This window comes from Trachurus trachurus (genome assembly GCF_905171665.1).
Source record: "Trachurus trachurus genome assembly, chromosome: 5".
Taxonomy (NCBI): domain Eukaryota; kingdom Metazoa; phylum Chordata; class Actinopteri; order Carangiformes; family Carangidae; genus Trachurus; species Trachurus trachurus.
Genome location: NC_139896.1, coordinates 16,728,885 through 16,743,992, shown reverse-complemented (window position 1 = coordinate 16,743,992; position 15,108 = coordinate 16,728,885). Strand labels below are relative to the sequence as shown.

General features: G+C 41.6%; 1 protein-coding gene across 1 annotated transcript; it reads left to right on the top strand.

Annotated features, from left to right (window-relative positions):
- Positions 1 to 315: 315 nt before the first annotated feature.
- On the top strand, positions 316 to 13,648 carry cass4 (Cas scaffold protein family member 4). The gene is made up of 7 exons (XM_083971456.1): positions 316 to 458; positions 8,860 to 9,276; positions 9,944 to 10,027; positions 10,142 to 10,252; positions 11,079 to 12,377; positions 12,494 to 12,577; positions 12,702 to 13,648. The coding sequence occupies exons 1-7, from the start codon at positions 456 to 458 to the stop codon at positions 13,116 to 13,118; spliced, it is 2,415 nt and encodes an 804-aa protein (XP_083827582.1). The 5' UTR covers positions 316 to 455; the 3' UTR covers positions 13,119 to 13,648.
- Positions 13,649 to 15,108: the final 1,460 nt, after the last annotated feature.

Below are 15,108 nucleotides of genomic sequence, written 5' to 3'. Positions count from 1 at the left end.
GAGGAATGTGTTAATTTTATCATAAAAGAGGAAACGGGTAAAAAAAAAAATATGGTAGAAAAAAATTCCCTCAGTTTCTCTGAAAAACAACTGAAACGCTTAGGTATATAGTTGTTTACTTCTTCTTTACCATAAAGATTGAGAGTGGAGAGTGGCATCAAATTCAAAGAAAAAAAAGAAAAGGAAATATCAGTGGGGTAGGGCAGCTGCATACAGAGAGAGAGGGGGGGGGTGTCTGTGGCCAATGGGGCTGCGGGAAAGCAGTTCTGTCTGTGACACAGAGCTGGTTGTCCCCGCCTACTGTGTAAAACAGTCTACGAGTCAGTGACAGCTCAGACAATATGCTGGTGAAGCACACACAAGGAGTAAATCCCCGAGTTGCACTCACCGTGGAGATGATTCACTGAAGACGGACTGATCTCTGTGTGGAAACTAAACACAACTGCCCAGGAAACATGGTGAGTACTGCAGCTGCTTCTTCAGCCAGGACTTTAAATCTATCACCAAAATGATTGTTTTCATTGTAGAATCCCACTCGGAATGATTTATAAGTATCACACCATCATCACCATTTTAATTTAATTTGATTAATTTATGCAGTGTTTGTTTGTATCTGCTACTGTTGCTCATCCAGAGGAATTTCCCTGCAGACCACCTGCTTGGATTTCACTTTAACTTGCAGTGTCAGCTCCCACCTATTTCTACACACAGCCCCACTGACCTGCTCTACAGTAGGCTGTAACCCGAGAGGGCTGATCCTGACACAGAGCTGAGACTCAAAACTTTATGAGCCTCATTAACGCTCAAGCCTTTAGAAGTGCGATTATCAGCTCACGTCTGCTCACAAAAAACACATAATTAGGCTTCTGAGAGGTCCATTTCTTAAATGTTGCACTATAAATGTGATATTCAGATTTTTTTTCTCACTTATCACATTTACTATGTCTCATTCACACATCTTAAATAGATTTTAACAGCTGACAAACTTCCTGCATTTTTTCTAAATCTTGTGCACATGTGCTGCTTTTGCGTGTGTGTAGCCTATGTTTTATTCACATTTTATGCTGAGGGAACCTTTTGTGATGGTTCTCGCAGCCGCCTGTTGAGACCCCACATTGTCTCTCCAGCTTGATGCCTCTGTAACCTGAGCTTACTATCTGTGCTGCGGCATGTTACAGTATTGTATCCTATCCAGCGTAATAGTTTGATCGCTCATCACTTGCTGCACTTAAATCTGTTTGCAGTTTGACCCAGAAATGCTCAGTGGGATGTGTTGTTGCATCATTTCATCTCCATAAGTCAGTGTTTGTTATCAGACCCCCAGAGTAACTGAATAGGAGGCACTGCAGCCAGCAGCAGATGGGAAAAACATTAAAGTTAGTGTGTGCCTTTTGTTACCTTTGTCTGGTTATCTCTCTCACACTGGATCTAGCCAATATTTAGTTTCTGGGTCATTGTGTGGAAAATGTTTCAAAAAGAATTGACATGAATAATGTGAGAGCAAAGCGTATTCTTCCCAGGAACTTTTTTGTAGAGCAAGAGGATATGTATCACCCTGACATTTTCTCATGCAACTGAGCTCATCTTCAGCTTCTTCTTAAAAAAAAAAGACTGGTTTGTTTGATGACTAACTGTCTGTTTAAGCAATCTCACTTCTGTTCTATACAAGGCGCTTTGTATTGGAATCTATTTCTTGTTTAGTTCATGGCTATTTTGAGATGCCTCGTGTGCTGTTGTGTCAGTTTTTTATCATCCGGGACCAGGAGTCAGTAGACAGTCATGAGGACTCACACAGCAGGAGGCCGGCGTGCGGCAAAGTGGCAGCACATCTCACACGAGGGAGCTGAGATCATTTAGTTTTCACCGTTTTGCTCAAGTGTTGAGGATTATTAATTTGCTTTAGGAGTGAGAGGTCCTGATTGTTCATTATATCAGCTAACATCTTTGATTACAATAAACTGGCTTTTACTGCCACTGTAAAATCAGTTAAAACAAGGAATGCTACTTTTCATTGGTGCAACAAGCTGAAAAGCAGATGTGAGATTATTATCAGGCTGCATTTTAAAGCTGCTGACAATGTAAATACAACTACATACAGAGACCTGAGCAAGCCAGAGTTGCCGCAGAAACATATGTCATGATGTCAAGCGGATGGAAGATGTTTGGCACTTTTGTTAACTTCCCTCTTGCATATCAACACTTGCATCGCAAATGGTCAACAATAAAGTTTTATCAGCTTTGGTTTGAAGAACATCTTTGTCAATTGAGGTAATGACCAGACAAAGGAATTATGATTTTAAGGCAAATACATCAAAAAGTATGAGGAAAAATGATTTTGAGTCCATGTATGAAGTTTGGTTTTCATACATGAAAATGTTGCTGAGATACCTGTCTCAATTGTCTGTGATGAAAATGAAAAATCCATGTGTCACATTTTGGGGGGGGGGGGGGGGGGGGGGCTTAGACTCAAGATCATCCGTGCAACTTTTAATGAAGAGTGAACAAAGAAAAAAAAAAAACATTTCCGTCACAAATGAAATCAAGATTCACCATCCGGTCCGAGGTGCTGCTACTCTAGACTCCCATGGTAGATGAAGAAGACCTTCATACATGTGAAACCTGCCACCCATGGGCCACATGGCCACAAAAGCCACATAGAATTATCACTTAACACCAGCAGTTTCCCTCGGCTCTGAGGAACATTTTAATGTCTCTCAGCTCATTTGGTTTTTACAACCCACAACTCAGATGTTGTTCAGTCTCACCACTCTCATCAGCATTGTTTCCAGCAGCAGCAATGGTAAACCCACTGGCTGCAACAGCAGAGAGACAGCATGGTGAAGCATTTAGTGGCTGTTTTAGTAAGAAAGTAAGGTGAAGCGTTAATAACATGCAAATGTTGCTTTTCACAGCTTGTTCTTTTCAGCCCATAAACTTCAGTAAATACCTATAGGAGAGGGTGTCTGGTAGATTATGGCTGAGCAGCGGCATTTTTGCTAACAATCTGGTCAGGAATTCACTGGATGCACAGGTGTTAACAGGTTAGTATAGATGTAATACGTTACCTAATTTTCAAACATGATGCACATCTCCCTGAAGAAATATACAGAGACCAGTTGAAAGTCATATCACATAACCTGAGTGTGGCAAGGAAATGAAAATATAAACATATTTTGCTTACTTTCACTACCTGACAGGCAAAGTGTTTTGTAAATATGTAGCCTACTACTTTATATTTCTGCTGTAGAGTTAGACATTTTTTTCATGAGAGTCTATGAGGACTGGTTCACTGAGTCACTATTGAACTGCAGTTTTTGGAGCAGTGTGAAGCAACTCACAAGAAAACTGGATCCACATGTTTTTGCACGTCTGTGTCCTTTTGCTTCATCTCATAGCATGAACAAGTAAAACAGAGAGCTACGAAAAAGTAAAAAAAAGAAATCACCATTCATTCATTTGATTCCCTTTATTATGAAATATAGCGCACAATATGAGAAGGAGTAAAAAAAGAAAAGAAGTCGATGCGCTCACATAGTAATGTCTGATGTTAAATCCCTTAAGACACAAACCACCACTCAACCATCAATCATACTCTTCAACAGCTACAAGGAAAGCAATAATGTAAATACTAAGTGCATAAACACCCTGACAAAAGGCAGAAGATGAAACTGAGGAAGTGCGAGTATAAATAAAACTGTGAGCAGTGAGATAAGTTCCTGCCACGGAGCAGAGAGGCTGCAGCCTGTTATCTGCTGCTGCTCACACTGTCCGTCATTCCCAACACTGTCCCCTAGATAACTGAGACAGGTCATTTTGAGCTGTTTTTGCCGATTTTTGTTGTTGTTGCATTCAGTAAATCTGTAATCTGTTAATGACAGGCAGACACAATCATACTGGACATTCAAATGATGAAGAATCTGTCATTTGTTTCATACAAAACCATCAAATAGTTGCAGCACAAATCTTTGTAATAAGACTCATATAGAGAAGTGTCTAATCAGTGCATCCTGTTGCTCATGAATTTAACTTAATAGTGAAATTTTATGATTCACATAAGCAAGTACCTTAGACGTAGTCTGTTAAACAATCAAACTAAACTGTTCAACTTTCTCCTAAAACTCTTTCTATCCTTCTTCGCCTTCACCACATCTCATATCCCCCACATATGTTCACTTCCTTTTCTTTGTAGTCAGACTTATTTTTAAGAAATGCCTGCTCAACAATTTAAAAACAAGGCTGACACTGGTCAGAATTAAGCAAACCCTGAACTGAACCCAAACAATTTATTGGAAAGTGCTCCACTTCACCACTTAATATAGAAATACGAATTTGTTTAAGTTAGTGTTTTATTTGGATCTCATAATGCCGTGAGATTAGCTGTCTGTGTGGAATGTTGACTAAAAGCTTCTTGGAAGTTTTTCGTCAGTTGTGTTTGTGCTTGAGAGTCTGACATAGTTCTCACCAGTTCCAATACAGGAAATACCAGGGCAGCTGTAACGAGTTAATGTCACTGCCACAGAGCCTGAATTAGTTTCTGCAGCCTCTTCTTGAATTTGTTTGGGTTGGAGAGTGGGTTGACAAAGGTGATTTTCCATGGAACACATCTGAGGGTCATTTGAGGAGATAAAAACTGATCAGCCGGGAACAAATTCCAAACATATTGAAAGATAATTTAGTGGAATACCAAAAATGTGCCTTTTAGTGTTTTTCCCTCTGTCTGTCTGTCTGTCTGTCTGTGTGTCTGTCCTCTTTGCCCTGCCCCACCCCGCCACCTCCCTGCCCCCGTCTTTGTATCTACGATACTGTGGGAAAGTCTAATGTGTCATATTTACAGGCTGACTTCCTGTGTCCCATTTCAAGAAAAGACATTATCTCAACAACATGATGCTCTTCCTCATCCTGAATATTCTCCTCCCGCCACTCTGTCTGGGGGGAAAATGAACATTATTTTCAAATTTTATAGCCAATGTGTGGCAGATTTGTTCACCGCCACCATGGGTGTTGTCCTGGCTCTGGCATTTGTCTGAATGTTTAATGGATGAGGTGCTGACCTGACCCTGGGGGCCATGCCCTGACTGTCAAGGGGCAAAAGGTCAGAGTGAACCAAGAGGGTGTTACTCCCACAGTGGGAACTGTTTCCTGCACTGGTTCCTGTTCCAGTACCTCTATGGGAATGGATGCTCTTATTATGTTGACTCACTAATGTGTCTCTACGGATCATCTCTTACTGCATCGGGAAAAGATTACAATTAGCCAACAACATCATTCTTTTATAAACTAAATATAAAATATTTTATTAAACACCTGATGAATGCATGCTAATGGTTGTATAATTGCCTATAAGTTAATTAATTATACAGTATACAAACAAACACAGTGATCAGTTTAGATATAAATGCACTCACCTGGAAACTTTGAACTCCCTAGTGATTAGCATTATCAGCTAATAGTCTAATAGAAGTGTTGCAAATTCAACCTCATTCCTTTATTCACCAAAAGCCGTGTTCATGTCACTATTCTGTGAGTCACTGTAGCCTCCTCTGATGAAGTAACACTGTCCACAGGATGCAGTATAATCTCTTATCTTACAAGTGAACTGTTACTGGTGAACTGGCTGGTACAGCATGACTAGTAGCCTAAGTCACAAACAGCTGTTAATGATAATACTGGTGGCTATAGCAAAAACCTACCACAAGTAGAAATAAATAAAAGAATATGATGGCTAATGTTGGCAAACCTTAATTGCTGTATAAGTATAACAGTCATTATTGAGTTAGTGCACTGACTTCATTACTCTTCTTAACTTGTGTTACTTTTACAGTAAATCAGCATTGTATGCAAGGTGCAAGTGTGTCTTTTTTCAGTGGCTGTGAGAGCCCAACGCTTGGCAACTTCACACATGCAGATAAAAAGAGAATTTAGAAAATGTACTCATCATTTTGACAACACATGCACTGAGAAATATCTCAACACAGACATATAAATAAATGTGCTGCACATTCAGCTCCCCCCACCCTCAGATAAGTGATGGAGCTGCTGCAACGCACTTGTTATTCAATGCTTTTATCTTCCACAGTCGCATTTGGATATTGAACAACAAAGTTCCAGCCAGACGTTCCACCAAATATGTTGTCGCATCGATCATGTGCAGAGTGTAGGGCTCTCTGGGCCGCTGTTTCCTTTTCATTCTAGACAAAATCATCAACAATAATAACCCAATCTGAATCAAGCCTTCCAAGAGGTACGAATGGTTTTCATTAACATTTTTCCTGAAATGTGTGTAATGAAAACTATAAATTCCAAGGAGCTCATTTTTGACTTGCCGTGGCTTAATGCCTGAACAGAAGCTCCCAGTTTTAAAAGCATTTCTTGCGTCGCGTCTGGCAGACTGATGTTAATTTGTGAACAGGATGGAGCAGGGAGATGGGAGAGGTGAAGGGAAAAGGCAGAGGCAGCTGTGCAGTTAAAGTGCTGAAGGCCAGCTGTCAGAGGAGCTGATCAACACAAGCAGGCGTGTGCAGGAATCCAAAAGAGTCACAGCTGAATCTGACTGTGTTACTTTACTTAGTGGACAACAGAGACACGGAATCAGGGACACGAGTAAATAGGGCACAAGGTGAGGCAGAGAAATCTCCCCATTACTCGCAACCTGATGTCTGATAGTTTCATGGTTTCAACTGCGGTTTAAACTGACGTTTTACGTAAAACATTGTCAAATTTAAGTCCAACCACTAACCAGGTCAGACTAAAGGCTGTGGTTTAAATGGCATGTGTAGCAATTACAAGCATGGAAAGTTTCATCACGAACCTGAGTCAGTTGCTCATGTCATCTTAGGACAGTGTAGTGATGGTTCTGAGGAGAAAGCACAACAACAACATAAATCTGGGTGGTGTGTCCACAGACGACTGTCATCTGACCCAACATATTTTTGCCTGCATGTCTGTAGCATGACCCAGAGGATTAGGCAGGGAGTTTGCTGAGGCTTGGTGTGTGTGTGTGCATGTGTATGTGTGTATGTGTCGGGGTGTGTTGGGGGGGGATAAGGTCTGCTGCAGTGAGTGTGCTCCACAGCCCTGCATCCCAACAGGTGCTGACCATGTTGGGCTCTGATGGTGAATAGGCTCTTTGTTATTGAATATTCACCCTCAGGGAGAAAGCAGAGCCAGTGGACCCCCCCCCACCCTCCCACCCCATACGGCTTATCAGCTGTGGGTTGTGTGGGTGTGTGAGGGAGTTTGTGGTGTGTTTGTTTGTCATGACTCAATCCCTCTGCCTGTGTGAACCATCACTTATATAGTTCTTCTTTGCATTAACTGTCTTTGCGTTAAAGTGCAATAGTTGTTTAAAACGTGTGACATATGTGCTCACTTTTGCATCAACGCATGATTACAGCAGTTACATTGATATATTGCTACATCTCTTACAGATTTTCAAATAAGAGTGTTAGAAAGGTCAAACTGATGTTGGGTAATAAGGTCAAGCCTCCGTGATGTCACCCAAAGTTTTGTGAAAAGTGGTTTCGAAGCTCAGACTGCGCTGTTCCACCGCTGCATCTTGCCAGTATCTGACTGACCAAATATGGCCATCGAGAAGAATCCGAAACTTCAGTGGTTTGTAGCAAGTATACGCTGATCCACCAAAAGCAGCTATGCCCTCAATTATACATGACTTAAAGCCATAATAAACTGTAATTGGTGAGTTATATAATTGATATTTGATTATACAATTGATGCAGCTGCCACAGATGATCTCTTGACTAAGCCTCTCAAAATTATTTTTTTTATAAAGTACTCTTCCATCACAATCAAAAACACACCAACAATCAAAATTTGTATCAATTTAAATGTTTACATAATATTTCACTTATCAAGGTGTCCCCATATTTTTCAGTTGACTGTTGGGTTGCATTCATGATGGATTTGGTGCATTTGTCACTGTTCTTTATATATTGTTCTCGCAGAAATTAAAAAATAAATAAAATAAAAGTTGACAAGTGTCCTGCCTGCAGCTACAAAGTAAGCCAAACCACAATTTGTAGACTGTCATTTAAGCTCTGGTATTGGTTTGATGCCGTGTTTCACAGCTTGCTTCTCATAATAGCAGCCTGCACGAGAGCCACCACAGCAAGGAGGCTGATGAGCAAAGGGTATTTTCACATTCAGTGTTTGTGGTCATTATGTTGCCCAGTGTGATTATAGATTTGTCACACATGCAAACAGCAGAGCAAGGCAGAGGGTTTACTGTATGTAGATATAATTATTATTCAAAATACATAGTGCAAAAAGGTTTCATCTGCGCAAAGCAAATTTGGAGTGATGAGATGCACATTAGCCTGCAAGAGGAAGTTTTGAAGAAACTTGTTTTTCCATTTATTTCTGAATAGGAAGCTCAAATAGGAAGTGAAAATGGAGAGAAAATATTTTTTTTCACCCAAAACAAAAAAAAAGTCCCACTTTTTTTTTTTTTTTGCTCCACAATCATTTGAATAATGGGTGGAACTGACTTTGCAACAGCTGGTTGTGCTAATCATGAATCATTTTTCCTTCTGAATTTGCTGCTGACTTGGACATGCAACTTGCAACAACATTTTACAAGAGGAAATGTTGTCATGAAGCTGACGGCAGCAAAAAAAAAAAAAAAAAGCGTCCTGTACAGAAATGCAGTTCAGCATCTGCAGAAAAGACTGCATCACATATCAAAACAAGTTTCAAGTTAAAAACAACCATGTATGTAATGTTCAGCAAATTACTGTATAAAAACTGACCATGTGAATGTCTTATCGGGTGATTCTTACCTACTTGCAGGTTGTATATTTTCCTCCTAATCTTTATCTCCATTTTCTCTACTCTTTGTTTCAGAGCATACTTGCCAAAGCTTTGTATGACAACACTGCAGAGTGTGCAGATGAACTGGCCTTCAGAAAGGGGGACATTGTCATAGTGTTGGATCAACACGTGGCCGGCACCAGCGGATGGTGGATGTGTTCTCTGTACGGACGGCATGGCCTGGCTCCTGCAAATCGACTCCAGCTCTTGCCACAAACTGGAACCACTGCGGGCTTCTCACACCATGTCATGGAAAAACCCAAATTAACTGATTCAAAAACTGATGACAGCATGCAAAATATCTACCAGATCCCCAGTGTGCCTCGACCGTCCAGCAGTCCAGCTTATGAATGCATGGACAAGATGTACAATGTCCCGTCCACTCCTTTATCAACATCAAAAAATCTGTCAGCACTTAAATACGGCACAGAAGGACCTGAGGTAGACAAGGTAAAACATTATTTTTTCTACAAACATGAATCTGTGTTTATGTGGAAAAGAAAAAAAAAGCTAAATTAATATGTAGCTATTGGTGTATTGCTCTAAGGTCAAAGGTGGTTCTCTTCTTTGGAAGTGTTAACTCTAATGATTAGAGAGGTAGACTGTTGCAGAAATGCAATGCTGTGAACCCCCTGCTGGCAAAAGAGCTTACAGATGGGGACCAGGGGCCTCTCCATGGGGACAGGCATGCAGCACCAGGGTCTTTATGGGCCTGTAAAAGACAAACAGACACAGACTTCAGACACTTTTAACTGCAAACAGCAGCCCATGCCACCAAAGACCCCAGAGAGACAGAAGTGTCTGTATGGGTGCGTATGCAGCTGAAAGTGGGGAGAAATACACCCATATGTTCACCATTTCCTCTCCTGCTCCAGGGGAGTCCTGTTCCCCTCTGCAGTAGCCACCTAATATTCTATGAACAGCATGGGCTCTATTATAGAGCAGCGTTAATTGGCAAAGTGCATGCATAATGGGGTTCTCGGGCACTCTCAACAGGCTTCAGAGCAAACACTGTCCCCATTAATGCACTGATGCAGAGGTCAGTGAGGTAGATGCTGCTTTGATCACAGTGTTGCCAGTCAATCCCAATATTACCGTCTGCCTGTTTTGTCTACAGCCTGCACTCTGCAACCTTGTGTCCAGTCCAAAAGGGGAGGTTTACGATGTCCCAGTCCAAGCAAGACGAGCCTCTCTTTTCTCTGTGAGCATCTGAAAATATACACAACAACAAATGGATCAAAAGTGAAATCAATTGGTATTTTGTCTGATATGGTAATTTATAATGTTTTTTTTGTTTGTTTTTTTTAACTTCCAGGCAACTTCAACAACTGCAAGACATATGTCTCGAAAGCATTCGCTGATTACAGTCTCTGAGCTTGAGAAGAAATTTGACGGTTTTAGGTGCAGCAGCCCCGGGGACTCTTATGTAAGTTTCACACATTTAGAGGGTTTAATGAAACATGATGTGCTCACATTGAAGTGCATATTCTTCTGTATTTTTTTTTATTTTTATTCTAATGGGTCTGTATTCTTTAAACATGTCCATGACTGTGTAGTGAAAGCAGCGCATTAGCAGAACAGCAGCAGCTTCCATCTGTCTGGATGTGTTCAGGCACAGTGTTGAATGTAGGTCACCTGTGCTTCGTAGCCCAAGTCATAATCGCCGAAGTTACATGCTTTAAACTGGAGAAAATAGACCTGAAGTGTCAAAAGACTGCAGGTTGCATTTATGAAGGCATAACCTGAGTAAGTCCATAACCATAACTCAGTTTAATGAAAGTGTGTCTGTCCATCAGATATGTAGGCAACAGATGACTGAAAAACCTGTTCTGTTGACTTGTGTAATTCACAGTGTTGCTTGTACTGTAAATAAACATGGACATAGCCTCCCTGGCGTCACCCATAGCTTTCTGAAGAGCCGTTTTGTCAGAGTGAGCTCTCTCCAAACTCCCAGTTAATCCAGAAATGAGAGAAGAGGTGGGGCACACGTAGAGTCAAGGCTCTGATGTGCGGCAATCTGGTCCCTGCTTTTTATTCTTGACGCTCTGACTTAGACAAATGCAAATAACAGTGAACACTTTCAGTCTTTTCTTGAAGGGACTAAGTTGTACACCCAAAAAGTGACAGAAGTGTGATTGAAAATTTATCAAAATGCTCTGATCTGACAAGCACCTGGCATGAAGCATACAGTGGCACTTATTTTCCAACTAGCAGAAATACAGTGAAATTCACAGTCTCCTTCTTGTCCATAGGTGTACGCAGTTCCACCACCTTTGCCTCAGGACCCAAATTACGACATCCCCGTTCCCTCCTCCACAGAAACCCAGCAGAAAATGATGGGTGCATTCAAAACCCTTCCAAACCCCCGCAAGCCTGAATGGATCTATGACGTGCCAGTAGGTCCTGAGAGATTAAGTCCACCCCAAGGCTCCTACGACACCATGCCGCACAAAGGTGTTTGCAGGCAGCTCTATGATACTCTTCCAGCACGTGCTTGGCCCACACAAAGAGGCAGTCCTACTCCGTCAGTTTATGATATACCAAAACCCACTTCACTCGACATGCCAAGTCCACCCAAAGTGTCCCCAATTTATGACAGGCCCCCAACTCATATGCTTACAGAGGAGTCAGTATATGATGTCCCACCTCAAGAAGAACCCACCCCCCGTGCCCTCAGTAATCCCACCAGTGATCATATACCCCTAGAGTGCAGAGGTGAGTCGGGCAAAGTCCATGAACTCAATAGGGTGTGCCTGCAGAAGATGAGGAACCTTCTGGCCTGTACATCTTTTCATGACCTTCCAGGAAGTGGGGAGTCACCAGTGCAAGAAGACAGCGAAAGAGGTAGAATCCAACGTCTCTCTGCAGCAGACAGTCAAAGAATCAGCACGGCCTCCAGCTCCTCCACCAGCTCCTGTGACTCTCTGGCTCTGAGCTCATCTTCTCCAGAGCCTTTGCGAGAGGTTATGCTCAGCCAGGAAGAGGCCTGCCGCAAACTTCTGGAACTGCAGGAGTCCGTTTGCAAGGCCGTGCCACAGCTCATGGAGTTTGTCAGCAGTCACTGGAGGAGCAGAGAACATCTGCAGAAACACCTGAAGGAGATCAGAGAGGCAGCAGAGGCCATTGCGTGTTCCCTGACATGCTTCCTGAATTTTGCCCTGGATGTTAAGGGTAACGCCCGCCGTCTGACCGATGCCAACCTTCAGACGAGGCTCTATAAGCAGCTCTCCATCATAGAGGACTCTGGTGTGATCCTACAACAAACAGTGAGTGCTCTGAACATGGCTGGCTGGCCCCTAAACACACTGTGCCAGGACCCAGGGCAGGTTCAGACACCTGACCAACTGGAACGCTTTGTCATGGTGGCAAGAACCATTCCAGAAGACGTCAAGCGCCTGGTGTCCATCATTGTCGCTAATGGCAAGCTTTTGTTCAGAGCTTCTCAGAAAGATCCACAGCCTGTCAACATCCCAGGTCCACCAGAGACAAAGAAAAGTCCTGAACAAGGAGGGGACGTAGTGGATGATGACAATGACTATGTAGAGCTACAGGTAAACACTTTCTCTACAAGACATAATGTAATAGGTTACAATGGTAACTTGATGAGTTTTTAATTGGGATAACACAAAAGCACGTTTAGTAATGTTTTGTTTTTGCTTTTCGTCAGACTAAAAATGACTTTGAAAAGCAGCAGAAGGAACTGCAGAGGGAACCGAAAGAAAATGTAAAACTTGCCCCTAACAAGGCACAGGTGAGTACCTCCAAAAAACATCTTTGCCTCTCAGAAATTCAGACTTTTACATTTCCAGACTCTCCTATTCTATACTTGATGACAGTATCTTGATCCTGCTCTGCTCCATCTCCTCACTACTCAGGATGATAAGAAGCGCCACTCCTCTGAGTCCAACAGTGGCACAGATGAACAGCGAACACCCTCCTTGTCAGAACACTGTCGACTTTACTTTGGCGCCCTCCAGAAGGCTATTGGGGGATTTGTGGACAGTCTTCGGGATGGCCAGCCTCCAGAGAGGTTCATCTCTCAAAGCAAGTTGGTGATTATGGTGGGCCAGAGACTGGTGGACACACTGTGCAGGGAGGCCCAGCGTGGAGGGTCTGGCCAGAGCCTCCTGTGCAAGAGCAACCACCTGTGTGCTCTCCTCAAGCAGCTGGCTGTGGCCACCAAGAAGGCAGCGCTTCACTTCCCAGATAAGCAAGCTCTGAATGAGGCTGAAGAGTTTGCAAAGGAACTGGCCCAAAGAGCACAGCACTTTCGGATATCGCTTGACCTCTGAGAGCACGTATCAGACACATTGTTTTTTTTTGTACAGCAAATGGCCTTGATCATTCATCAGTCATTAACCCATCTATGTCTCTGGTGATTTATTTCATATTCAACTGCTATGACGCTTTATATATAAGGAGAAGAAAGGCCATTACTTTTAGCTGAATGTTGTATAATAATGAATGCAAGTACATTTTGCTATTATGGTCAAGCTAAACAATTTATAGTTAAATAAAAGACTTCTACACAGTGAAGTTCCAAAATGAATTGCACATTTAGGATACTGTATTCAAGACTGTTTTAAAATTCAATTTAAATATTAAGTATGAAGTAACTAGTTTTATATAATTGTCGGCAAGTCTATATCGTTTGAATATTGTACGTTATGTTGATGTTTAATGTATTTTATGACTTTATTGTGTAAGAGGTATACTCTGCAGGGTAATAGTTTGGTGCAGTCTACTTTCTGTGGACCTCTGTGTAAATATTCTAAAAAATGTGTTATGCATTCCCAAACCTTTCTGGACACAAGACCGAGAACGACACCTGTAGGATTTTTATTGTTATTAAAATTAAAAACCAAAAAGTCTACATGTTTGTTTTTTCTATGTTTACTAATGAATGAAATGAATGAATGAATGAATGTCTTTATTGTCATTGCACAAGTACAACGAAATTGGGTGCAGTCCTTAAAGTGCAAGGTAGGAAAAATATAAAAATAAATAAAACATCTATAATAAATAAATAAATAAATAAATAAATAAATAAAATCAATTAAAAACACATACAGGAAACAACAACACATATTCACATTCTGCATGTTTACATGCTGGCCATGTTAAGTGCAGCTACTAACTCGAACCCTAGGTAATATAAATTTAATTCTCATTTTAAGCATATCCAGTTTATTAGCATTTGAGAGTCCTACTTCACATACCAACTGTAATCTTTTATCAATCTTTCCACCTCCAATCCTTTTCTTTCTTCCTATGTTTGTCTCTTTTTATGTAGACCTTCTAAATCAATATAAAGATGTTTATCAACACTGCTCTCACTGTTCGTCAATAGCTGCTCTAACACTGTTGTCTAGCTTTTAACCCAAGGCATGCTGCTGCGAGACATATAGGAAGTTTCACATTAAAAGTTCTGACATAAGACATATTGCGTGCAGAGTGATGTATAGGCTAATAGCTGGACGGTCTAAGAGCAGGTAAAGATAAAAGCCTCTGGTTTCCACAAGAGTGCCTGCAAAAATGTTGCTGCCTGTTCTCCATCTTGGATCATCTATAGGTGTTATATGTGCTCTGCTTACGATCTCACGATTTTATAATGTATAATCCAGAATCTCACATATTTAGAAGAGCACAGCTGACTATAGAGGCACTCAAATAGAGGTCATCATATCAAGAGCATGCATTAGGCAGCTCTAAAACTGTAAATGTTTTAAAACACACTTCTTGCCTGGGTTGCCTTCTCAAGAAGCTGATTTCAAGGCTGATTCCACTTGAGATGTGAGGCAGGCACTTCCCTCTTCATATTTCTCTTTTCTATGGTATTTGAACAAAATTAGACTTCAAAAGGCCCACGTTGTTGAAAGGGGAAGGTTTTATTGACTGTATTCGAAAATTGTCCCGACTGTTGAGAGGCCAAACCTCTGCCAAGTTTTATTATCCAGTATGGATCCTCCTGCTGAGAAGAGGCACCACATGGGACAGGATGGGAGCAAATGCCCTCAATAATCAATCTCCTGTGCTGCTGTTTCACAACTGAGCATAACCTAATATTATTCAGTAGAGGTGGGATTTTGGACAGCACCGCAGTGACACCAAGGATATGCTCATATTTCCAGATGGTCTTCTGTAGCCACTCTCAGCTGCCTATAGGAACAGGTTTGTAAGTCCAATGGGTGTTCTTCATTTCATACTGGAATACATCTCCCATGCCCACCTCATAGGATTACACTAGTGTAAGCTGTTGTTTTTTTGTTTGATGTCTTAAAA

Coding starts and splice junctions, on each gene's coding strand:
- cass4 (XM_083971456.1), top strand. Junction 12,378..12,493: donor ATGACTATGTAGAGCTACAG/GTAAACACTTTC, acceptor GCTTTTCGTCAG/ACTAAAAATGACTTTGAAAA. Junction 12,578..12,701: donor TTGCCCCTAACAAGGCACAG/GTGAGTACCTCC, acceptor CTCACTACTCAG/GATGATAAGAAGCGCCACTC.